We start from the raw sequence: 26,865 nt of genomic DNA, 5'->3' as shown, positions 1-26,865 counted from the left end.
TAAATTAGCCGCCTTCAGATACATGCCCAATTCCCCCTGGAAAGTTCCTATGGAACCTGGTTCTGCCACCCTGGCAGGTAGATAGTGCATTCCAGATCTTAACAAGCTTCTGTGTTGGAGCAGGAGGGGGGTTGGAATCCCCCCTCTCTTCCCTCTCGCTCTTTTGCCAATTAATTTAGATTTCTGATCCCTGGTTACCGAGCTCCTTGCCAAAGGAATGATTTTCTGCCGACTTGCTCTATCAAAACAATGCCGCATGGGTGGGGCCCCTGGTCACAACCTCCTCCTGCCTCTGCTAATAATTTGTGATATTAGGGTTGGACACAACTGCAATTTAAGCACTTGTTTGCTTCATGCTACTACATAAAATACATTCCTCGCATTACAATGGGTGGTGAGGCTCCTGGATATAGAGAGAAACATTCTGGCCATTTATTTCCTAACTTTACACAGGTTTGAAGGGTGACCTCATTAGCGTCTGTGTGAACCACTCCCCAACCACCAGGAGTTGTGGAGGATGCTCTCTGAAGTGTGAACACAGCTTTGGTCACCTCACCACAGGAAAGGGTGTTGCTGCCACCCAGAAAGGAATAACTAAGACGATTCCAGGAGTTGAGAGTTTCAGTTAAGGAAATTGGAGCCTGTTTTCTTTGTTGGGGGCGGTGGGAGCGGGGCGGGGTGGTGGGGAAACAAGAGTTTGAGGTTGAATTGAATGTTTTCCAGGTCATGGAGGAAGCCGGCACAGTTTATTTTAATTTTTAAAAAAAATTCATTCACAGGATGTGGGCGTCGCTGGCTGGGCCAGCGTTTATGGCCCATCCCCAGTTGCCCTTAAGAAGGTGGTGAGGAGCTGCCTTCTGGAACCTCTGCAGCCCATGTGGTGTAGATACACCCACCATGCGGTTAGGGATTGCTGTTGCTGATTTCGTAGGCAGCGCACGCACACTTTCAGAATTGGGAGACTGTGGGTTCAAGCCCCACTCCACAGACATGGGGCGGAATCTTCCGGTCGGCGTGCGGGGGTGGGCCCGACGCGTAAAATGATGCGCGATGACATTGGGCGTGCGTCCCGATGTCATTGCGCACTATTTCGTTTGGTGGGCATGCGGCCACCGAACTGTCAACGGCCTATTAATTAAAGCCATTACAAGAGTAATTTAACTTGTTAACAACGCTGCCTGTCCAATGTTAAGGTTGGCGGGGCAGGCGAAGAGCCCAAACTGCCTTCATGTTTTTCAGGAAACCTCATCCACAGGTGGGATGAGGTTTCCTGAAGGTTTTATAAAATAAAATAAATTTTACTAACTTCACAAACGTGCCAGCTCATGTGACACTGTCACACGAGGGGACATATTTAAATAATTTTTCACTTTATTTATTAAGTTTTTTTCAACCATTCAATCTCCCTGAGGCAGTTCCGTGCTTTGGAGATTGCTGCGCACAGGCCCCTCCTCTCCCTCCTCTCTCCCATTCCCCCCCACCCGCACAGGTAGCGCTGAGCGCTACCGGCCATGGGTTACGCCGGGCAGGCCTTAATTGACCTGCCCACGTAAAATGGCGGCGCGCAGCCAATTGCAGGCGGCGCCATAGGAAAAATTCTCCCCATGATCCCATATTCCAGGCTGACACTCCCTGTGCAGTGCTGAGGGAGCACTGCACTGTCGGAGGCGGGATGAGACATTAAACCAAGTTTAGCTGTTAAAAAGATCCCATGTTAGTCATATAACAAGAAAAGGGAAGTTCACCTTGGCAAACATTTATCCTTCAAACAACATCACTAAAACAAAGATTATCTGGGTGTTCATCTGACTGCTGTTTGAGAGAACTTGCTGAACATAAGTTGGGTGTTGCAGTTCTCCACGGAACAGTTGTGCTTCAATGGCCCATATAAGGCATCATATGAGTAGATTGGTTGGTGTCCCACAAGTTAAAGGGACACTAGGTAAATTTAGCAAGTTGTGCATGTGAAGGTGTATTGGGGGAGTTTTCTCAACCAAAGGGTAATCACTTTGCGCAGTAGGTTTTCAGGGAAGCAGACAGTGTTAGTGAAGCCGAGGGAGCAAATCGGCTTCTGAGGAAAGAAAATTGAGCCAGTGTCTCGCTTACATGGACCATCACCGTGTGACGGACTTGAACCCCTGGAATATCATCTCCGCACAGCATCCCAATGTGTAACAACATTTTGAATATCTCACCTGCTGAAACATGCATCCATGACTTGGATTATTCCAACGCACCCTTGGCCAACCTCCTGCCTTGTACCCTGCATAAACTTACACTCTGTCCAAAACACACTTGTTTATGTTATAACTTGCATCAAGACCTTTTCACCCATTGCTGTGAGCTCACTGGCCTGCATTGGCTCTCAGTTGAGCACTGCCTCAAAAAATTATCCTTATTTTCAAATCACCCCAGAACTTTGTTTCCTGCCCCTCCCATCACCTCCCAATTATCTTTGTAACCTCCTTTAATCTTACAGCCCTCTAAGATCGTTGAGCTCCTCTGAATCTGGCCTCTTGGGCATCACCCATTTTATTTGCTGTAGCATTGACAGCCATGCCTTCAGCTGCCTAGACCCTAAGCTCTGAAATGCCTTCCCTAGTGTCGGCATCTCTGTGTCTACACTTCTCTTCTTTTAAGATACTCCTGAAAACCTACCCCTGATCACACTTTTGGTGGGTCATAATCAAAAATATATTTGATTATGCTCCTCTGAAGTTCCTTTTGACTGCTCCCTATGTTAAAGGTGCTATATAAATGCAGGTTGTTATATAAAGACCAACAAACATTGGGGATACCTCGCCTGTGCTTGACCTGTATTACTAGTGAAGTTGGTTCCCTCTGGTGGCTGGTGGCAGCACTGCAGCTAATGGTTCTGCTGAGGGAGTGTGCTCCCTGTCTCTTTCTTCCCTCTCCATTTGAACAGGATCTTGCTGATGTTGCCCAGCCTCATCCTTGAAGTTCCAAATTTTGGGCATTTCTCCTTGGGGGTGGGGAAGTATATGCTCTCGCATGCTCCACATTTCTCTGAACTGGATTGGTGTGTGGCTGTGGGATAATCTGAGCATAGAGAATGGTAGGGAATAACTTGGGAGCGTCAGCCTTCATCAAAATTCCTGTAAATACCATGAGCTATCCCCATATCCCTTTGTTACCTTCTGTTAGAGGGTGTGGGGTGAAGCGGGTGGGAGTGTCAGGGAAAGGGGTCTATCTGTAAACTTGTTCAAGCCTTTTTCAGCTGAAGTTTAGGTTGAGTTAGTTGGTAAAATGGGTGAAGCCGGACCCTGCTGTTGATACCAGGTTGGTGCTGAGATAGTTGGCCTCAGCTGAGACAGATCTCAGCTCCTACCTGCTCCCTACACGGGAGCCTCCTCCCACACACCCCAGCCACCCCCCTCCTGTGCCCCTCCACAGGGGTCTCTGTGTCAGTGGAGAATTAGGTGCTACTCTCCCGGACCCAAGCAGTTAGCTAATGTCCATCATTTTGGCAGTGTGGGGAGATTCTGACACAGGGCAGGTGGTCTGAGCGCTGAGGGGGAAGGAAAGCTGACAATGAACGGTATCATTAGCCCCCACATCCCCCACCCAGAATGCTCGTTAGTATTAACCTGAATTTTTTGAATCATTTCTTGTTCCAGAAAGCGGGATAAAGGGAAGCAGCTGCAACCACAGCCCAAGAAAGTGAAAATGCAGCTGAGCCGGGCAAGCAAAGGGAAAAATGCAGTCAAGGTGAAGCAGGCACTTCCCAAGAAACAGGTGAGGGACCATAAAGGGGTGAGAGAGGTGAAACTGCAGGGGATGGGATGTGTGTTTGGAGGGGAGAGCCACCAGGAAGAGCCCAGAGTTGATTCATGACCTATGTTGTGTTAGCTGATCTCCGAGGTAGCACTAAAAATGGCTCTCAGTGCCGCTAGGCAAAGACGGAGGGGGTTATATTAGCCAGCCAGAGTTCCCTGCTCTGCATCACTCTACTGTGGAACCATCTTGAAATTGCTCCATCTGAGGATGTTGGGTACAGCCACCATCTGGCCTGACTATTACAGCCTCCATTATCAAATGTCCTGCCAATCTCTGCGCTCAGTAGTGAAGGAGGCAAATTTTGCTGAGGTCTTGGGGTTGGGGAGCTTCCATATGTTGTGAAATTGTACCTTGGCCAGATTGCAGGCCTTCAGTAGATGGCGGAGAGGGAGTAGGAGGGTGGAGGGGGACGCACAAGGAAGCATTTTAAGTTTTCAGATGAGTATGAAAATGATCCCTGGCTGGATTCCTCACCCTGCCCTAGGAATGCTCAGGTCTATTGCGGGCCTGGGTTGGAAGCTAGACCAGGAAGTTAACTTGCCTATTCATAAAATATTTCTAAGGGCCTTCATGTATTTTTTAAATAACCCTTTTTAAATAAAAAAAAATTTTCCTTTCAAACCCTAAGGGCTCAAAGATTGACAAACGTGAACGGAACAAGGAAGAGAAGAGGTTTAACTCCCTGGTCGAACAGTACAAGAAGAAGCTGCTGGGCACAGCCCCTGCCTCCTGCCCCATCAAAAAAAGCAAATGGTTTCAGGATTAGCGTGGGGGACGAAGAGCCTGGGCCCCACCTTGGACTGACTGTGGGACCGACCTGGGCTCCACTTCAGACTGACCGCTGGACCAACCTGGATTCTCCCTTGGACTGACTGGGACCGACTTGTGCCCCACCTCAGATTGACCGTGGGCTAGACCTGGGCCGTGGCTTGAATTGCAGATCTTGCATAAGACACCTTTTATCACCCAGACATTAGGAGTCCCTCCTTAGTGGGATTCTGTGAAGGTCATGAGGTGGTCTGTAACGTCATGCTTAACTTCCTCACTATTCATAGGGAGGGTTCAGGTCAACGCCAGGGGAGCTGTCACTGTTTGAGGGGGTTTTGAACTGGAGACCGCAGCCCAACCTGGAGGTCTGACGGGGGTGGAGGGGGGGAGGGAGGGTGGATGGAATGGAGGTGATGTACATGTGTTTTGTGCTTGTGTTGCGGGTATTTCTGCTGTCTACTCTTGCTTCCCTGAACCCCCTATCCCACCCAGCTGTCGAATTGGAAGTTGCTGGGAGTTATGGGGCTCGGTCTCATTTCTCTGTAACCAATACCAGCCCTTCAGCACAGTAAGAAAATAGCTGCCTTTGTTTTAGTTTATTTTAAATTTAATAATGTTAATGCGGGAAAGGAACAGTTTTAAATGAGTAAGCCACCTTAGCCACAGCCCCTTACCAGTAACAATCTGTCATTTCCAGCTCCCTTGGTTTCATTATTGTTTCCTTAGATGCAGATTGTGGAATCCCTGAGCCTGATCTGAAATATAAATCTCTGTCCCCCTTCACTCCTGTCAGTCCCAATTTGCATATGCTGATCCTCTGATTTAAATTCCCCTAACAGTAACAGTGCTATGAGAGGAGAGAAGTGTGGTGGCTGGGGGAGGCTGGGTGTGGAGCAGGAGGTAAAGAAGTTAATTTCACGGTGAAGGAGTCCATGGAATTGCAGTCAACTAAGGTGAACATTTTTGCATCCTGGCTGCTGGTGATATGCATCTGCCTGTGTATCATTGAGTATAGCCTGTCCCATGAGTGTGAGTGTGGATTTGTAAATGAATGCCTTTCTCACTGAAATGTCGTTACTATTGTGAGCGCGAGGCTGTGTCAAGGGCAGCATTTGCACTACGCTTGGAATGTTAAGTGCCGGCTTGCACCTCGCACCATTCTTGGAGTGAATCTGTCAGGCATCAGCCTGACGCAACATGAAGTAGGGTGGGACTCCCTGGAGTTAAATCAGGTCCTGACTCCAGATTTACTTTGCACCAGCTCAGTTCTGAATGAATCTGATACTGCATCACAGCAGAACTAACTTGCAGTGTGAGTGCAGTTTAAATGTACAGTCTCTATCTTTATACAATACAAGTTATTCGTATATTTCTATATCTTGGTTAGTCTGTCTTTATTCCAGAAATTGTCGCAATAGCAAGAAGGGGTTGCTATCAGGAATAAAATAAGAAAAACTGGTTCTCCTTTCTCCCCACCAAACTCAGCACACACTTTGACCCGCTAACACATGTAAGTGGCTCTGTATCCAGTTATTCCAGTGTCCTCCTGCTTGTTCACTGTCCCAATCCTCTGCCGTCCTTACTGACATCTCACCCTCTCTCTTCCATATACTCATTTTCTCTCTCCTCCTTATCTCTTTTTTTCTCCCCCTCTCGCTGACTTTTGCATTTTCTCTCTTTGGCATATCCCTCCTAGTTACACCCATGTGAATTTTTTTCTGAGAGGCTGATCTTCAAAAGCATTCACTGTAATAGGTAAATTCTTCAACTATGTCCCAGTCTGTAATATGAACAAATCCTTGTTATTGTAAAGCTTGACGCTAGCTATGACTTTATGGGTTATGACAGAAAGTGCTTTTATTTATTTTTCTTGCTTTTCTGGTGCTGAGTGGCTCAAATTGTCACTGTGTAATGATGTTACTCAGATTCTTTCCCTTCCCTCAATAGACTTCCTTATAAATAAACAACTTAAAATGGAAAAGGCCTAATCTTAAACCTCTTCGTCACAGGCACACATTTGGATTGTACTGATGTGACTCTCAGACAGTGTACATCCAGCACATTGAACTCTTTTTATAAGAACAAAGCATGGAGGGAGAGGCATCCTATCTAACCACTAACTGCACATATTGTGTACAATGTGTGCTGTTGTGTACTCCATCCTATTCACAGCGCACATTGTGTACAATGTTCCCCCTTGTGTACTCTATCCCATTCACCTGCACACACTACGATCTGCTGTTTCGCCTGAAGGAATATTCTGCAAGGATTCCCCCAGCTTGAGCAAACTCCAGATTACTGACTCAACCCATATAATTCATCCTTGACCAATTCCCTGCCTCATGGGAGCCATCCTATTTCCTAACTGACCCCATGGATGATCCAGTTAGATCCACAATGCCATATTTCTAAGAGAAGAGAGTTCTCCCCAGTGTCCTAGCCAACATTCCTCCCCAGGCAGACAGGAAACAAATTTATGATAATTTACTTTGTGATGTTTGCTGCAAATAAAATAGCTGCCACTTTACCTACATATCTACATCAGACCTTCAAAATGAGCAGCTCCATGTGAAGCACATGGAGACATTTCTGATCCAGGATAAAGTTCATCTCTCTGTCTGTCCTTCCCAAACCTTACCAGATATTTATACAACTCCAGCTAAATACTCCCAGGCTCTTAAGTGCAGCAAAGAATGGATAATATATAAACTCTGTTTAACCTGATCATTGAATGTAACCTGTGAGGACATGAATCTATAATTGAAAGAGCTTAAGCAAGATTATAAGATTTCTCTGGCGCACACAGGTTAATTACCAGAGCAGACCCCCAGCCAACAAGTTAAAGGAGTGCCAAAAAACATTGGCTAAATATCTGGTTAGGAACTGGATTTAATATTATAAAGATTAGCAGTGATTGTGATCTATAAAATGTGTGAAATGGTAGAATTTCCTGAATAGCGGGGACCACAGAACTGAATCAGAATGAATGATCTTGGATAGGGGTCAGCCTCGCCTCAGTCAGAAGGTTTATGGGTTCAAGTCCCACTTCAGAAACTTGAACATAAAATTTAGATTGATGCTCAGGGGGAGGTGATGGCGTTGTGGCATTGTTGCTGGGCTAGTAATCCAGAGACCCAGGGTAAGGCTCTGGGGACCCGGGTTTGAATCCTGCCACGGCAGATGGTGAAATTTGAATTCAAGAAAAATCTGGAGTTAGAAGTCTAATGATGACCGTGAAACCATCGTAAAAACCCATCTGGTTCACTAATGTCCTTTTAGGGAAGGAAATCTGCTATCCTTGCCTGGTCTGGCTGACATGTGACTCCAGACCCACAGCAATGTGGTTGACTCTTACATGCTCTCTGAATGGCCTAGCAAGCCACTCAGTTGTATCAAACTGCTACAAAGTCACAAAAAAGGAATTAAACCGGACGGACCACCTAGCATTGTCCCTGGAAACAACAAGGGCAATCTCAGCCCTGTCGACCCAGCAAAGTTTCCCTTACTAACACCTGGGGGTTGGTGCCAAAATTGGGAGATTAGGCAACTGCGTGATGTAGTCATCCTCACAGAATCATATCTTACAGATAATGTCCCAGACACCACCGTCACCATCACCACCCCTGGGTGTGTCCCACCGGCAGGACAGACCCAGCAGAGGTGGTGGCGGCACAGTGGTATACAGTCAGGAGGGAGTTGCCCTCGGAGTCCTCAACATAGAGTCTGGACCCCATGAAGTCTCATGGCATCGGGTCAACATAGGCAAAGAAACCCCCTACCGCCCTCCTTCAGCTGATGAATCAGTGCTCCTCCATGTTGGACACCACTTAGAGGAAGCACTGAGGGTGGCCCCAGCTTCACATTGAGGATACCCTCCACCGTGTTGTGTGGCATGGCCACCGTGCTATATGGGATAGATTTCAAACAGATCTAGTAACTCAAGACTGGGCATCCATGAGGCGCTGTGGGCCATCAGCAACAGCGGAATTGTACTTGAACACATTTGGCATATCCCCCGTTCTCCATTACCATCAAGCCAGGGGATCAACCCTGGTTCAAAGAAGAGTGCAGGATGTCATGCCAGGAGCAGCACCAGGCATACCTAAAAATGAGATGTCAACCTGGTGAAGCTATAATACAGGACTACTTGCATGCCAAACAGCAGAAGCAGCAAGTGATAGACAGAGCTAAGCGACCCCACAACCAACAGATCAGATCTAAGTTTTGCAGTCCTGCCACATCCAGTCATGAATGGTAGTGGACAATTAAACAACTCACTGGAGGAGGAGGCTCCACAATTATCCCCATCCTCAATGATGGAGGAGCCCAGCACATCAGTGCAAAAGATAAGGCATTTGCTACAATCTTCAGCCAGAAGTGCCAAGTGAATGGTCCACCTCTGCCTACTCTGGAGGTTCCCAGCATCACAGATGCCAGTCTTAATCCAATTCGATTTGCTCCATGTGACATCGAGAAATGGCTGAAAGAACTGGATACTGCAAAGGCTATTGATCCTGAGAATATTCCAGCAATAGTCCTGAAGACTTGTACTCCAAAACATGCTGCGCCCCTAGCCAAGCTGTTCCAGTACAGCTACAACACTGGCATCTACCTGGCTGTGGAAAATTGCCCAAGTATGTTCTGTACACAAAAAGCAGGACAAATCCAACCTGTCCAATTACCGCCCCATCTGTCTACTCTAGATCATCAGTGAAATAATGGAAGGGGTCGTCAATAGTGCTATCAAGTGGCACTTGCTTAGCAATAATCTGCTCACTGACGCCCAGTTTGGGTTCTGCCAGGACAACTCAGCACTTGACCTCATTACAGTCTTGGATCAAACATGGACAAAAGAGCTGAACTCCCGAGTTGAGGTGAGAGTAACTGCCCTTGACATCAAGGCCGCATTTGACCGAGTGTGGCATCAAGGAGCCCTAGCAAAACTCGAGTCAGTGGGAATTGGGGGAAAACTCCCTGGTTGGAGTCATACCCGGCACAAAGGAAGATGGTTGTGGTTGTTGGAGATCTGTCACCTCAGCTCCAGGACATCACTGCAGGAGTTCCTCAGGGTAGTGTCCTCGGCCTGACCATCTTCAGCTGCTTCATCAATGACCTTCCTTCCATCGTAAGGTCGGAAGTGGGGATGTTCGCTGATGATTTGCACAATGTTCAACACCATTCATGACTCCTCACCTACTGAAGCAATCCATGTTCAAATGCAGCATGACCTGAACAATATCCAGGCTTGGGCTGACAAGTGGCAAGTAACATTCGCACGACCCGTGTCAGGCAATAACCATCTCCCAACAAGAGAGCATCCAACCATCGCCCCTTGAAGTTCAATGGCACTGCCATCACTGAATCCCCCACTATAAACATCCTGGGGATTACCATTGACTAGGAACTGAACTGGACTAGGCATATAAATACTGTGGCTATAAGAGCAGGTCAGAGGCTAGGAGTCGTGTGATGAATAACCCACCTCCTGACTCCCCAAAGCCTGTCCACCATCTACAAGTCACAAGTCAGGACTGTAACGGAATACTCCCCACTTGCCTGGATGAGTGCAGCTCCCACAACACAAGAATCTTGACACCATCCAGGACAAAGCAGCCCACTTGATTGGCACCATATCCACAAACATTCACTCCCTCCACCACCGAAGCACAGTAGCAACAATGTGTGCCATCTACAAGATGCATTGCAGGAATATACTGAGGCTCCTTCAACAGCACCTTCCAAACCCATGACCACTACCATCTAGAAGGACAAGGGCAGCAGATGGATGGGAACACCACTACCTGGAAGTTCCCCTCCAAGTCACTCACCATCCCGTCTTGGAAATATATCACCATTCCTTCACTGTCGCTGGGTCAAAATCCTGGAACCCCCTTCCTAACATCACTGTGGGTGTACCTACACCACATGGACTGCAGCAGTTCAAGAAGGTAGCTCACCACTGCCTTCTCAAGGGAACTAGGGATGGGCAATAAATGCTGGCCCAGCCAGTGGTAGTGCACATCCCATGAATGAATTTTAAAAAAACACATGCAGTATGGAAGGGGTGCATCAATGTCAGAGATGCAGTTATTTGGATGAGATGTTAAAACTGAGTCCTGGTCAGCCCCCTCGGGTGAATGTCGAAGAGACCACGGCACTATTTTGAAGAAAAGGTGGGGAGTTTGCCCAGGTGTTCTGGTCAGCTTTTATTTATTTATTCATGGGATGTGGACGTTGTTGACAAAGCCACAATTTATTGCCTATCCCTAATTGCCCTAGAGAAGGTGGTGGTGAGCTGCTGCCTTTGAAATGCTGCTGTCCTTCTGGTGTAGGTACTTTTTACAATGCTGTTAGGTCGGGAGTGCCAGGATTTTGACCCAGCGGCAATGAAGTTCAGCAATATAGTCCCAAGTCAGGATGGTGTGTGGCTTGGAAGGGAATTAGGTGGTAGTGTCCCCATGTGTCTGCTGCCCTTGTTCTTCTAGGTGATAGAGGTCGCAGGTTTTGAAGGTGCTATCAAAGAAAGCCTTGGTGAGTTGCTGCAGGACATCTTGTAGGTGGTACACATTGCAGCAAGGGTGTGTTGGTTGTGGAGGGACTGAATGTTTAAGGTGTGGATGGGGTGCCAACCAAGTAGGTTGCTTTATCCTGGATTGTGTCATGCTCCTTGTGTGTTGTTGAAGCTGCACTCAGGCAGGCAAGTGGAGAGTATTCTACCATACTCTGACTTGTGCCTTGTAGGATGTGGAAAAGTCAGAAGATGAATTACCAGTCACAGAATTCCTAGACTCTGACCTGCACTTGTGGCCACAGTATTTATATGGCTGGTCCAGTTAGGTTTCTGGCCTATGGTGACCCCAGAATATTGATGGTGGGAGAATCAGCGATGATAATGCTGGTGAATGTCAAAGGGAAGTGGTTAGACACACTCTCATTTGAGATAGTCATTACCTGTCATCCTGTATCGTAAATATTACTTGCTACTTATGCTTATCTAATGTGCTATGAATGTAGCTGAACACAGCAATCATCAGTGAACACCCCCACTTCTCTTGGAGGAAAGGTCAGTGATGAAGCAGCCAGTGATGGTTCCCTGAGGAACTCTTGCAGCGATGTCTTGGGGCTGAGATGATTGGGCTGTAACAACTATGTTCCTTTGTGCTTGGTATGATTCCAGCCAGTGGAGAGTTTCCTACTCGATTCCCATTGATTTCAATTTTCCTCAGACTCCTTAATACTACACTCAGTCAAATGCTGTCTTGTCAAGGGCAGTCACTTTCATCTTTCTTCTGAAATTCAGCTCTTAGTCCATGTTTGAACCAATGCAATAATGATGTCTGAACCCAAGTAGGTCTGGTGGAACCTCGCCAACGTCACTGCAAAAAAAAAGACCTGATTTGGTAATTATCGCATCTTGTTTGTGAGAGTGCTGCTGTGCACAAATTGGCTGCCTCATTTCTAACACTTCATTATCAGCTGCAAAGTGCTTTGGGCCATCCCTAAGTCGTGAACGTGCTGTACAAATGCACCTTAATTCTGGATTTGCGTTTAGGAGAGGAGGAAACCTAGGATCATCTTTTGGGAGCATGCAATGGGCTGGGCTGTGGAGTCCGTGGGGTTGTGTGGGAGATGGCGGAATTGATGTGTAGAGCGGTTGTTTTGCACTGTGCTTCTTGAGACACAAGGGACAATAGTTGCCCAGACCAGACCTGCAGGTTAAGGAGAACAATCACATGAGTGGAGAAAGTTTGCGTGTTTAAAAAAAAAACATACAGGTAATTAAAGTAAGGTGTGGAAAGTTGCCTCAATTCCCTACAGGGCGGTGAGTTGGGGCCACTCCCACGGCAGCTGGATCCTTTCACTAACCACAGGAAGACACACCTCCTTTCGCTTTTATTCACACATTCCAGATATATGAGATAAATGATGTGGGCCTTTTAAATCTTACCTACACCACTGTGGGCTCCCACACAGCCACTAAGTTATGAATTAATTGCAATAACAGCTATATTAGGTTTTTTTTAATCATAACTCAAATGGAACCACACCCTGTAAAGTGAGTGTTCCCATTGAATGTGTGATCTTCTAAAGTTTCTTTAAACCTTGAGGACCCAGCCTATTTGTTTTTATTTTGGCCTGATTTTTGAGTCATTCAGAATTCTCACTGCCCTAAGACCCTCCTGCCATCAGGACCACTTTGAAAGGCAGACAGCAAATGATTATCAAAAAATTGTTTGAGAGCGAAAATGACATGAGCGCGAACTAGCAAGGAGTATAATACAGTATGTAAAAAGGGAGAGTCACTAAAATAAATGTGGATCCCTTAGAGGCTGAGAAAGGAGAAATTATAATGGGGAATAATGAAATGGCTGATTTTGTGAACAAATATTTTCAGTTTTCGCAAATATAAGACAAAACATAAATAGTGGGACACCAAGGGTTTAATGAGAGTGAGGAACTGAATAATCAATATAAAAAAAAAGTAATGGAGGAATTAATGGGACTAAAAATTGACAATCCTCTGGAATTGAAGGGACTTGCGTTCTAGGTGCAGAGATGATGGGTGCTTTGGTTGTGATCTTTCAAAACTCCCTAGATTCTGGATTGGTCCCTGTGGATTGGAATGTAGCAAATGTAACACTGCTATTCAAGAAAGGGAGGGAGAGAGAAAACGGAACTACAGCCAGTTAGCCTATGTCCTAGAAGAGAAAGTGCTGGAACCCATTGTTAAGGAAGTGGCAACGGCATTTAAATCAGTTTAGATTAACTTTGTCTAATGTGGTTTTTATGAAGGGAAATTGGGTATTACAAGTTTGTGTTTTTTGAGGATGTAACTAGCCTGGCAGATAAAGAAGAAACAGTACGCCATGATATATTTGGATTTTCAAAAGACATTCTAAATAAGCTCCTGCATTTTGAGTCTAAAAGTGTGACTATTTAGAACGTATGGGAGCTAGATGATGTAACATGGTGGCAGCGGGTGGTCGTTTGTTAAAAAAAAAACCCCAAGGAATCCAAACATTTTAAATACATTTAATGGCGAATTAGATTATGAATCAACATGAATTAGGCCAGAAAGAGAAAAAAGGGCTATAAAAGCAAAATGGTCACTACTATAGCAAAAAACAGACAGCTGCAGTTTATGATGATATTGTAGAGCCTCTTGAGAAGTGTAAAAAAAAAAGTGCAGAATGACATTCGGTAACTTTGTAAAAAGCACTCGTGAAGAAGAAGAAGGGCAGGAGAGGAAGGGTTAAATTTGTTTAATAGCTGGGAGCTGAGTGAAGACAACAGAAACCCAGACAAAATTTTTGAAAAATCTCCAGCCAAAGTCAAATCATCGGACCTACCAATGTGAATTTCAAGGCCTCAGGCAGGAATCAGGTGAGTCAATTGAGAATTTCCTAACAAGACTGAAAAATGCAGCCAGAAAATGTAAATTTAAGGATGTAGGCCGCTAGATCAGCTCATTTGGAGTTCTGCACACCCTGAAGTACAAAAAGAATTGACTGGAAAGAGCAAGCTCAATATCACAGCCTGTAGATACTGCCACAGGACAGGAAGCCACAAGTAGACAGATGAAGATGATGATTGCCCAAATAGCTAGCTTCCAGTCAAGTCAAGAGAAAGGCACCAGGGTTGGTACAATGAAACAGCAACAAAATAATTCGCACCAGACAGGAAGATGTGCAGAAGATATAAGCAACCAGGAGTTCGCAGACACCAGGGAATGTTCTGCATATGGATCAAACTGCAGAGCTTGTGGAAAGGCAAATCATTGGGAAAGATGTGCAGAACAAAGAAAATGGTAAACAAGTTATCAGAGACAGAACAATAGGGCAAATGAGAATTTAAAAAAACCAAAATATCCATACTGTAGAAGATGATATACAATAGGCATAGGAGCCATACAGCTGCATGAAATGGCTAGAAGTGAGACAGTTCCTAGAGGAAAGAAATTCACAATCATTCAGATCAGGAAGAGGATGAAAAATTAGCTCACAGTCATAAATCTGAAGCGGATGCAGGCCATCAGGTCCTGGGAACTAGTCAGCCTCTCGATATAGTAGCTTACCCAGTTTTTCTTGATGATAGTGGTTGTTTTAAGTTCCTCTCTCCCTTTCATCTTTTTATTTTCAAGTATCTTTGGGAAGTTTTCTCAGTCTTCTACAGTGAAGACAGACAAAAAAATACCTGTTCAATGCCTCTGCCATTTCCCTGTTTTCCATTATTAATTCCCCGGACTCTCTCTCTCTCTAGAAGACCAATACTCACTTTAGTTACTCTTTTCCTTTTTAAATACTTGTGGAATCTATTAATATTTTTATAATTCTAGCTAGCTTTCTCTCATACTCTAATTTCTCCTTTATTACTTTTTTAGTCTTTATTTTTAAAAATCTGTCCATTTTTTTTGTCTGACCTACCACTAACCTTCGCAGAATTGTAATGTTTCTTTCAATTTGATATTTTCCTTAATTCCCTTATTTAACCACGGATGATGCATCTTTCTTCAGGAGTCTTTCTTTCTCACTGGGATAAATTTTTGCTGAGAGTTAGATATCTCCCTAAAAGTCTGACACTGCATCTCTACTGTCCTACCTTTCAATCTAGTTTCCTAGATCGCTCTAGACAACTCTGCCTTCATATCCTTATTATTTACCTTTATTCAGGTTTAAAACACTAATCTTTGAGCCACACCTTCTCACCTTCAAACTGAACATGAAATTCTATCAGGTTAAGGTCCTTTACAATGAGGTTATTGATTAATCTTGTCTCATTGCACATTACCAGGTCTAAATTAACTACTCCCTGGTTGGTTCCAGAACATACTGCTTTGAGAAATTGTCCTGAATACACTCTATGAACTCATTTTCAGGCTACCTTTACCAATCTGATTCACCCAATCTTCATGAATATTAAAGTCATCCATGATTATTGCAGTACCTTTCTTACCCCATTGATTTATTCCTGTATACGCTGTCCTATGGAGTAACTACTAAACATTACTCCCACGAGTGACCTCTTGCCTTTCCTAATTCTTATCTCTACCCAAAATGATTCTACATCTTGCTCTTTCGAGCTAAGGTCATCACTCACTACTGTATTAATGACATCCTTAATTAACGGAACTACCCTACCACCTTTTCCTAGCTTCCTGTCATTCAGAAATGTCAAATACCCTTTGATATTCAGGTCCCAGCCTGGGTCACCTTTCAACCATGTCTCTATAATGGCTGTCCGGTCATACTTGTTTATTTCTATCTGTGCTAACAATTCATCCATTTTGTTACTAATGCTGCATGCATTCAGATACAGAGTCTTTAACTCTGTCTTTTTACCACTTTTGCAATCTGTGCCATTATTCACCTGCCACGCTCTGGTAATCATTGCCCAAGTTGCTGCCCTGCTCTATTACCTTGTTGTTTCCCTTTAATTTCCCATATCTCCCCTCACTTGATCCCTTCCCCCTTCTATTTAGTTTAAGACAATTAAAAACAGCGAATGAATGGCAGAAAGAAATGATAGCTACTGAAGTACCACCCAGACATGGCATACTGTGGGAGCCAATTTACTTACACAAGCTCAAGAATGGTGTCTCATACGAACATATGAATTAGGAGTAGGCCACTCAGCCCCTTGAGCCCCCTCTGCCATTCAGTAAGATCATGGCTGATCTGAATGTAACCTCAACCCCACATTCCTGCCTACCCCCGATAACCTTTCACTCTCTTGTTAATCAAGAATCTATCTAGCACTGCCTTAAAAATATTCAAAGACTCTACTTCCATTGCCTTTTGAAGGAGAGAGTTCCAAAGACACTCACTTCTCAGGGAGAAAAAAAATTCTCATCTCTGTCTTAAATGAGTGACCCGTTATTTTTAAATAGTGACCCCTCGATCTAGATTCTCCCACAAGAGGAAACAGCCTCTCATATTTGCGGACTACTACTCAAAAAGTTCCCTTTTATCCAAAAGTTGAAAGATTTGAGAGCTACAATAATCATCTCAGCAGTATGTGTCCTGTTTGCTGAGCAAAAGATTCCTGAAAGAATAATATCTGACAATGGAAACTAATTCACTTCCAGAGAACTGGAGGGACTCGTTGAGCAGTATGGGTTCTCACCACATTACTCAAGGGGACATGGGTTTATAGAAAAACACTTCCAGGCGGTCAAGAGAACCCTCATGAAATGCTGAGAGACAAAGGAAGATCCAAATCTTCTTGTCACTCCGATCTACATCTCTCAAGGCCAACATGAAATCGTCTGCAGAGCTTTTGAATGGAAGAAAGTATAAGACAATTCAGCAAAGCAAGATGCTCCACGTGATTGGAGGAAATAGAACAACAATTCACTGATGCACAGGTAGAAGGAGGTCAGCACTTCAATTAGCATACTAAATCCCTGCCTGAGCTGTTGAAAGGGCAAACTGTACATGTACAGGATCCAATCATGAAAATCTGGAACCTAGAAAAAGTTGTTAGTGAAGCAGAGACTCCATGGTCATAAATCATTGAGACCGAAACCAGTAAGCAACTGAGAAAGAACAGAGTCCATATTCGACCTATATCTGAGCTGGCAAAGCAGAAAAGATCATCAATAGCACCAGCAACATCACCAACCAGTGAGAGAACATCAACAACATTGCTAACAAGTGGTGCAACATCAATAACATCACCAGCAATTGACGCAATATCAAGCCTAACTCCTACCACACAAGGAGCAACATGCACAACATCACGTATGCAGTGTGCCAACTCACCACTGAAAGTGATGAATGTCAAATCTACAAATTGGAGGCACAACATCCTACCACCTAAGCGATCCCATAAATAATAATTTGAGAAAAGAAAGCAAGCTGTAATAGACTCTTTAGTTGCAAGTTTCTAACTAGACCTACTATGTTTAACTCATCACACCAGCTTCTGGTCCTTGGTTTCTTTCCCTGTACCTCAAAGCTTAGGCCTTTTCACATTTCTGTTCCATCCTTTTCATACAATTCGCAGGCTCTTATATTCAAGTTTGACCTTCTTAACAGTACTCTTTATTTATCTTTCTCTCCTGCTCTTTCAAGCACCAATGCTCCTTTGGTATTTTGGTAAGTGCCTATACTTTATATGTGAGGCTTGACGTTTAATTTAGGCAGAATATTTGATGGTGGTGAGCATTATAATTCAATTCTGCCCTAACTTGGCATCTACACATGAGCATTCTATAGCAGGGTCACTTGTTACAGATCACATACTCTCAATTCACCACAAATAGTGTTACATTGTTTCACTTAGGTGTGCGATGAGATATAAATTTGGATTTGAGACTCATTGAAGGAACAATACTCACTATCTAACCTATGCTGAACATTGCTCTGTATCTAATCCATGCTGTAACACCTTGGGAGTATTTGAAGGGACAGTATAAAGGGTGCTTTATATCTGGTTTGTGCTGTCCCACCATGGGAGGGTTTGATAGGGCTGTGAAGAAGGAGTTTTACTCTGCATCTTACCTGTGCCGTAACTGTTCTGAGAGTTAAAAACAAAAAACTGCGGATGCTGGAAATCCAAAACAAAAACAGAAACACCTAGAAAAACTCAGCAGGTCTGACAGCATCGGCGGAGAAGAGCAAAGTTGACGTTTCGAGTCCTCATGACCCTTCAACAGAACTAAGTAGAAATAGGGAAGGGGGTGAAATATAAGCTGGTTTAAAGGGGGGGGGGGTGGGGGGGAGGTTGTTGGGACAAGCAAGCAGTGATAGGAGGAGATAACCAAAAGATGTCACAGACAAAAGAACAAAGAGGTGTTGAAGGTGGTGATATTATCTAAAAGAATGTGCTAATTAAGAGTGGAGAGCAGGACAAGCAAGGTAGCTCTAGCCACCCCCACTAGAGCTACCTTGCTTGTCCTGCTCTCCACTCTTAATTAGCACATTCTTTTAGATAATATCACCACCTTCAACACCTCTTTGTTCTTTTGTCTGTGACATCTTTTGGTTATCTCCACCTATCACTGCTTGCTTGTCCCAACAACACCCGCACCCGCCCCTCCCACCTTAAACCAGCTTATATTTCACCCCCTTCCCTATTTCTACTTAGTTCTGTTGAAGGGTCATGAGGACTCGAAACGTCAACTTTGCTCTTCTCCGCCAATGCTGCCACACCTGCTGAGTTTTTCCAGGTATTACTGTCCTGAGAGTGTTTGACGTTGCTGTTAGATGCAAAGAACACAAAAATATTTCCATTTGTTCATGCATAACAACCCTAATCTTGAACAGATTCCAAATATCATTCTATATTTTTCAGTATCCCTGGATACCATCATAAGCACACTCCCAACCCCCACCCTGCTAGCGTGGAGACGACAATATCACTCAGTCACTACGTGTTGACATTAAGTAGTGCATTTAAGCGATCTCAATTTTGTAGTACAGACGTCCGGTGACTAAAATGTACAGAGGTAGGTCTGTAACTTGCATTGTGACACTGCTCACGGTTTATTGATGACTAATACTCACCACTCATGGACCGAAATCTCCGGTTCATGATCCAGAAGATCAAACAAAAGTGACGCAGGACCGATCGTGCAGGATATTCCTCCCGCAGGCAAATATTTTTACAGTTATGCTTGTCTCTGGCAGCTGATTGTCTCAGTCAATCCGGGCAGAAACTAACTCAATGGCTGCAGGCCAGCAAACACAGGAAGAATTAAGTTGCTGGGAGTTTTAACTGGTTACTCTCCGAAACCTGAGGCCAAAGTTTTAGTTGACTGCACTCCTCAGAATATGATTTGTTTGTCAGCAAAATACATCTTGCATGTGTATTTAACTAGAATACCACCCAAATCCCTGACCAAACTCTGTAACCATCTCCAGCTCTACAACTGCACTCTTCCAATTCTGACCTCTTGCACATCCCCAATTTAAATTGCTCAACCATTGTCAGCTGTGCTTTCAGTTGCCAAGGCCCTGAACCAATTTTCCCTCTGATTTCCCCTTGCTGTGTGTGGCCTATTTGTCTTTTTAATTCATTAACAGGATGTGGGCTTCACTGGCTGGGCCAGCATTTTTTGCCCATCCCTAGTTGCCCTTGAGAAGGTGAAGTCCATGTGGTGTAGGTACACCCACAGTGCTGTTAGGAAGGGAGTTCCAGGATTTTGACCCAACGACAGTGAAGGAACAGCGATATATTTCCAAGTCAGGATGGTGAGTGACTTGGAGGGGAACTTCCAGGTGGTGGTTTTCCCATCTATCTGCTGCCCTTGTCCTTCTAGATAGTAGTGGGTTTGGAAGGTTATGTTGAAGGAGCCTTGGTGAATTCCTGCAGTACATCTTGTAGATGGTACACACTGCTGCTACTGTGTGTCGGTGGTGGAGGGAGTGAATGTTTGTGGATGTGGTGCCAATCAAGCGGGCTGCTTTAGTCCTGGATGGTGTCAAGCTTCTTGAGTGTTGTGAGAACTGCATTCATCCAGACAAGTGTGGAGTATTCCATCACACTCCTGACTTGTCCCTTGTAGGTAGTGGACAGGCTTTGGGGAGTCAGGAGGTGAGTTACTAGTCGTGGGGTTCCTAGCCTCTGACTTTTTCTTGTAGCCATAGTATTTATATGGCTAGTCCAGTTCAGTTTCTGGTCAATGGATGTTGATAGTGGGGGATTCAGTGATGGTAATGCCATTGAACATCAAGAGGCAATGGTTGGATTCTCTCTTGTTGGAGATGGTCATTGACAGACACTTGTGTGGTGCGAATGTTACTTGCCACTTGTTAGCCAAAGCCTGGATATTGTCCAGGTCTTGCTGCATTTGGACATGGACTGCTTCAGTATCTGAGGAGCCACAAATGGTGCTAAACAGTGTGCAATTATCAGCGAACATCCCCACTTCTGACCTTATGCTGGAAGGAAGGTCATTGATGAAGCAGCTGAAGATGGTTATGCCAAGGACACTATCTTGAGGACTCCTGCAGTGATGTCCTGGAGCTGAGATGACTGACCTCCGACAACCACAACCATCTTCCTTTGTGCTAGGTATGACTCCAACCAGCAGAGTGTTTACCCCCTGATTCCCATTGACTCCAGTTTTGCTAGGGCTCCTTGATGCCAAGCTCGGTCAAATGCTGCTTTGTTATCAAGGGCGCAGTCACTCTCACCTCACCTCGGGAGTTCAGCTCTTTTGTCCATATTTGAACCAAGGCTATAATGAGGTCAGGAGCTGGCGGAACCCAAATTGGGCATTAGTGAGCAGGTTAATGCTAAGCAAGTGCTACTTGATAGCACTGTTGAAATACCCTTCCACTACTTTACTGATGATGGAGAGTAGACTGATGGGGTGGTAATTGGCCGGGTTGGATTTGTCCTACTTTTTGTGTACAGGACATACCTGGGCAATTTTCCACATAGCTGGATAGATGCCGGTGTTGTACCTGTACTGGAACAGCTTAGCTAGGGGCGCGGCAAGTTCTGGAGCATAAATATTTGGTACTATTGCCAGAATATTGTCAGGGCTCATAGCCTTCTGCTGTTTCATGATATCACGTGGAGTGAATTGAATTGGCTGAAGACTGGCATCTGTGATGCTGGGGAAGCTGGGATGTGCTGCTGAAGCTTTATAAGGCCCTGGTCAGACCACATTTAGAATATTGTGAGCAATTTTAGGCCCCGTATCTCAGGAAGGATGTGCTGGCCCTGAAGAGGGTCCAGAGGAGGTTCACGAGAACGATCCAGGAATGAAAGGCTTAACATATGAGGAACGTTTGAGGACTCTGGGTCTATACTCGATGGAGTTTAGAAGGATATGGGGGGATCTGATTGAAACTTACAGAATGCTGAAAGGCCTGGATAGAGTGGACGTGGGGAAGATGTTTCCATTAGTAGGAGAGACTAGGACCTGAGGGCACAGCCTCAGAGTAAAGGGAAGACCTTTTAGAACAGAGATGAGGAGAAACTTCTTTAACCAGAGAGTGGTGAATCTATGGAATTCATTGCCACAGAAGGCTGTGGAGGCCAGGTCATTGAGTGTAATTTAAGACTGAGATAGATAGGTTCTTGATTGGTAAGGGGATCAAAGGTTATGGGGAGAAGGCGGGAGAATGGGGTTGAGAAACTTATCAGCCATGATTGAATGCCGGAGCAGACTCGATTGGCCGAATGGCCTAATTTCTGCTCCTATGTCTTATGGACCTCTGGAGGAGGCTGAGATGGATCATCCACTCGGCACTTCTGGCTGAAGATTGTTGCGAATGCTTCAGTGTTATGTTTTGCACTGATATGCTGGGCTCCTCCATCACTGAAGATGGGGGTATTTGTGGAGTTGCATCGTCCAGTGAGTTGTTTAATTGTCCACCACAATTCATGACTGGATGTGGCAGGACTGCAGAGCTTAGATCTGATCCATTGGTTGTGGGATCGCTTGGTACTGTCTGTCACTTGCTGCTTGTGCTGTTTGGCACCGCACGTGGTCCTGTGTTATAGCTTCACCAGGTTGACACCTCATTTTTAGGTATGCCTGGTGCTGCTCCTGGAATGCCCTCCTGCACTCTTCATTGAACCAGGGTTGATCCCCTGGCTTGTTGGCAATGGTAGAGTGGGGGATATGCCGGGCCATGAGTTTACGGATTGTGTTCGAGTACAATTCTGCTGCTGCTGCTGATGGCCCACAGCGCCTCACGGATGCCCAGTAGTGAGTTGCTAGATATGTTCTCAATCTATCTCATTTAGCACAGTGGTAGAGCCACACAACATGATGGAGGGTATCCTCAATGTGAAGGTGGGTCTTCATCTCCACAACGACTGTGTGGTGGTCACTCCTACTGATACTGTCATGGACAGATGCATCTGCAGCAGGCAGGTTGGTGAGGGTGAGGTCAAGTATGTTTTTCCCTCTTGTTGGTTCCCTCACACCTGCAGTAGACCCAGTCTAACAGCTATGTCCTTTAGGACCATAAGACATAGGAGCAGAAATTAGGCGTTTCGGCCCTTCGAGTCTGCTCCGCCATTCAATCATGGCTGATAAGTTTCTCAACCCCATTCTCCCACCTTCTCCCCGTAACCTTTGATCCCCTTACCAATCAAGAACCTATCTATCTCGGTCTTAAATACACTCAATGACCTGGCCTCTACAGCCTTCTGTGGCAATGAATTCCATAGATTCACCACTCTCTGGTTAAAGAAGTTTCTCCTCATCTCTGTTCTAAAAGGTCTTCCCTTTACTCTGAGGCTGTGCCCTCAGGTCCTAGTCTCTCCTACTAATGGAAACATCTTCCCCACATCCACTCTATCCAGGCCTTTCAGTATTCTGTAAGTTTCAATCAGATCCCCCCTCATCCTTCTAAACTCCATTGAGCATAGACCCAGAGTCCTCAAATGTTCCTCATATGTTAAGCCTTTCATTCCTGGGATTGTTCTCGTGAACCTCCTCTGGACCCTCTCCAGGACCAGAACATCCTTCCTGAGATATGGGGCCCAAAATTGCTCACAATATTCTAAATGTGGTCTGACCAGAGCCTTATAAAGCCTCAGCAGCACATCCCTGCTTTTATATTCTAGTCCTCTCAAAATAAATGCCAACATTGCATTTGCCTTCCTAACTACCGACTCAACCTGCAAGTTAATCTTTAGAGGATCCTGGACTAGGACTCCCAAGTCCCTTTGCACTCCAGATTTCTGAATTCTCTCCCCATTTAGAAAATAATCTATGCCTCTATTCTTCCTACCAAAGTGCATGACCTCACACTTCCCCACGTTGTATTCCATCTGCCACTTCTTTGCCCATTCTCCTAACCTGTCAAAATCCTTCTGCAGCCTCCCCGCCTCCTCAATACTACCTGTCCCTCCACCTATCTTTGTATCATCTGCAAACTTAGCCAGGATGCCCTCAGTTCCTTCATCTAGATCATTAATGTATAAAGTGAAAAGTTGTGGTCCCAACACTGACCCCTGCAGAACTCCACTAGTCACCAGCCGCCATCCTGAGAAGGACCCCCTTATCCCCACTCTCTGCCTCCTGCCAGACAGCCAATCTTCTATCCATGCTAGTACCTTGCCTCTAACACCATGGGCTCTTATCTTACTGAGCAGCCTCCTGTGCGGCACCTTGTCAAAGGCCTTCTGGAAGTCCAAGTAGATAACATCCATTGGCTCTCCTTTGTCTAACCTACTCGTTACCTCCTCAAAGAATTCTAACAGATTTGTCAGGCATGACCTTCCCTTGATGAAACCATGCTGACTTTGTCCTATTTTACCATGCACTTCCAAGTATTCTGAAATCTCTTCCTTAATAATGGACTCTAAAATCTTACCAACGACCGAGGTCAGGCTAATCGGCCTGTAATTTCCCGTCTTTTGCCTCACTTCCTTCTTAAACAGGGGGGTTACATTAGCTATTTTCCAGTCCTCTGGGACCCTCCCTGACTCGAGTGATTCCTGAAAGATCACCACTAACGCCTCCACTATCTCTTCAGCTATCTCCTTCATAACTCTGGGATGTAATCCATCTGGTCCAGGTGATTTATCCACCTTCAGACCTTTCAGTTTTCCTAGCACCTTCTCCTTGGTAATGGCCACCATACTCACCTCTGCCCCCCGACTCTCTTGAACTTTGGGACTTTTAGGACTCGGCCAGCTCCATCAGTAGTGCACTACAAGGTCCCTTTAAGATTGCTGCGCAGCCTCACTTGCGCACATCTTAAGACCACTTGTGGCTTGCAACCTGTTTGTTCCCTGCATGGTAAGCTCTGGATTGCTGTGCAACTGAGCACCCATGGAACTTAGAGGGAACATTGCCTTGACCTCTAGAACTCCCTCCCTTAGCTCTTCTCTTCTGTTTAAGTTCTTATTAATACCCACCTTTTGATTAAGCTTTTGGTTACTCCTCCTAAAATCGCCTGATGGGGCTTGATATCAGTTTTTTTTTCTGACAATGCTTCTGTAGGGCATGTTGGGTTGTTTTATTATGTTAAAGGTGCCATATATATGCAACTTGTTGTAGAATCGATATTAACACAAAACTATGTTTTCCAGGTGCCACTCAAACATTTTTCCACTGTCATTTTTGCTGAAGATATATCTCACTGGAGGAATCACTGGACTGTTTGGTTTTAGGAATTTTACACCTGTGTATTTTGTCAACTTTTTAATTTCAATTAAAATGGTGATCAGTTTCGGTGAATCTCCACCAAATGCCTGTGGAGATAACTTAGTAGCTGGGAGTACTGATCCAAAAAAGTACAATCCAGGTTCAGTTAGAACAGATCAATAAAATTGATCACGGGCTTACATCATAAGATTGATAATTGACAATGGGGGCAAGGGCATGCAGTGTTATATTTAATACATGCAGGAATGTTGCGCCCAGTGACAAGTGGTGCTACAATGTTATAGATTATCTACACAGCAGTGTTATACTCAGTGTCATGGCGTGGCTCAATGTATATGTTGTTAAAGATTTTATATAGTGCATTTCATGACCTCTGGATGTCACAAAGTACATTACAACTAATTAAGTAGTTTTGAAGTGTAGTCACTGTTGTACGAAACCTGGCAGCGAATTTGCACACAGCAACATTCCATACACAGCAATTAAATAAATGAGCAGATAATGTCTTTCTTAGGTTTTGGCTGAGGGGTAAATGCTGGCCAGAACACTGAGAGGACTTCCCTGTTCATCTCCTAAGGCAGTTGGGACCTTGGTTTATCATCTCATCCAAAAATCAGCACTTCCGTCAGTGCAGCACTCCATCAGCACTGCACTGGAGTATCAGCCTAGATTATGTGTTTAAGCCTCAAAAATGGGTCTTGAATCGACCACCTCCTTAGAGGTAAGAGTGCCACAGCTAAAAAATGGCTGACATGCATTCACATACACATACATACGTACACATACATATGCACACACACATTCAGGTGGAAGTATATGCATTAATTCATTTATTTCCTTAAGTTTGAACAATAGGTGTTGAGATCAAGTGCAGTCTTTAAATCGGGTTACAGTGTGAGGAATAATTGGTCTAGGACACACACAATGTAATTTAATTCCACTGTAAAGTTAGTCATTGGGCCCTTTTTTTATAGCTATATCTCATTAAAAATCCATGTTACCTTGTACTTCCTGCCAATGAAACTTTACTTCCTGTTGTTAATCCATTGTAGCATCCTGTGTCCCTGTTTCTAATAGAATCACCTATGTAAATTATCACATTATAAGTACACAGTTTAGCTTTTTAAATTACTTTGTTCAAAATACTTTCTGAAAATTTTGATTGCCATTTTTCATCAGTAGCTGCAATTTCTAATCTTCAAAAAGTGGTTAAACATTGAAAAAAAAAAGTACATATTTCAAAAAAACATAATTACTTTGTATAACCTCTTGTGCTATTTCATGTGCCCTTTAATGCCTTCATTAAAGTTTTACTTGAAAGATAAGACGCCTCCCAAAAACATTAACCTGGATTTAATATTTCTGCACAGAGCTGTGGCACTGGAAACTGAGTATGGATTGTGCAGACTCAGCATGCTCAGTGTATCTAATTTCTCAGGACACATTCTCAAATAGATTGGACAGCTCATTTAAAGATCTGGCACAGATGATGGGCAAAATGACCTCCTTCTATACTGTAAGACTCTATGGGTTGAATTTTGAATTTTCATTCTGTAAGTTGGAACCTGAGTTAGGAACCAATCCTGGATCCTGACCCTGCACAGTGTGTTACAGACATGCCCAGCACTATATTTTAAGGGGTAGCCAATTAAAGGCCAGAGAGATTGCATGTCATTAGGAATGGCAAGCGGTCTCCTGAGACTTGCGAGCCCCACAGGCCAATCTGAGGATGGCGGGAAAGAGGGAGAAGATAAGTTTTATTTTGAAAATGGTCACAGCTGCCTTGTTGTGATCTTGGAGGGGCAGCTGCAGCTGTCGCATGCCAGCCATTGTAGGGGTGGGGGTCGGTCCCTCGAGGAATTGATCGTGGCTACCGCCCCACCCACCCTCCCCAACCTGAGCCCACCATGTTGACTTGAACGTGGCCCAGACCAATGTGGGCTGCCCACATGCTGACTGACATTCCCGTCGATGGGGAACAGAGCCTTAATTGGCCATTTAATTACATTAATTTGATCTAAATTAGATACCCACTGCTTGTGATAAGACCTGGCCTCTCCAAGTGAGATGGTAGTGCCACACTGACATTATGGCCGGTGGCACCAAATTGTGAAGCCACTCACCCCTGTTCCTGACCACAACCTGCTTTGAAAATTCCGCCACCTGATTGCACATCAGTGCAGTTTAGTGAGTCAATAGAATATCATGGCACTTTC

The 26,865-nt window shown here is 44.7% G+C and overlaps 1 protein-coding gene across 2 annotated transcripts in view; it reads left to right on the top strand.

Moving 5' to 3' along the window:
* rbm28 (RNA binding motif protein 28) overlaps positions 1-5,941 on the top strand; it is a 43,530-nt gene extending 37,589 nt beyond the window's left edge. For both annotated transcript variants that reach the window (XM_078553115.1, XM_078553114.1), the window contains exons 18-19: positions 3,639-3,756; positions 4,427-5,941. In XM_078553115.1, the coding sequence (XP_078409241.1) occupies positions 3,639-3,756; positions 4,427-4,564 (256 nt within the window). In that variant the 3' untranslated portion in view covers positions 4,565-5,941. The remainder of the gene's footprint in view (positions 1-3,638; positions 3,757-4,426) is intronic.
* Positions 5,942-26,865: the final 20,924 nt, after the last annotated feature.

The sequence above is a fragment of the Cetorhinus maximus genome, chromosome 12 (genome assembly GCF_964194155.1).
Source record: "Cetorhinus maximus chromosome 12, sCetMax3.hap1.1, whole genome shotgun sequence".
Classification (NCBI taxonomy): Eukaryota; Metazoa; Chordata; class Chondrichthyes; order Lamniformes; family Cetorhinidae; genus Cetorhinus; species Cetorhinus maximus.
The sequence above is the reverse complement of the archived record's forward strand: the minus strand, read 5'-3'. Positions and strand labels throughout refer to the sequence as shown.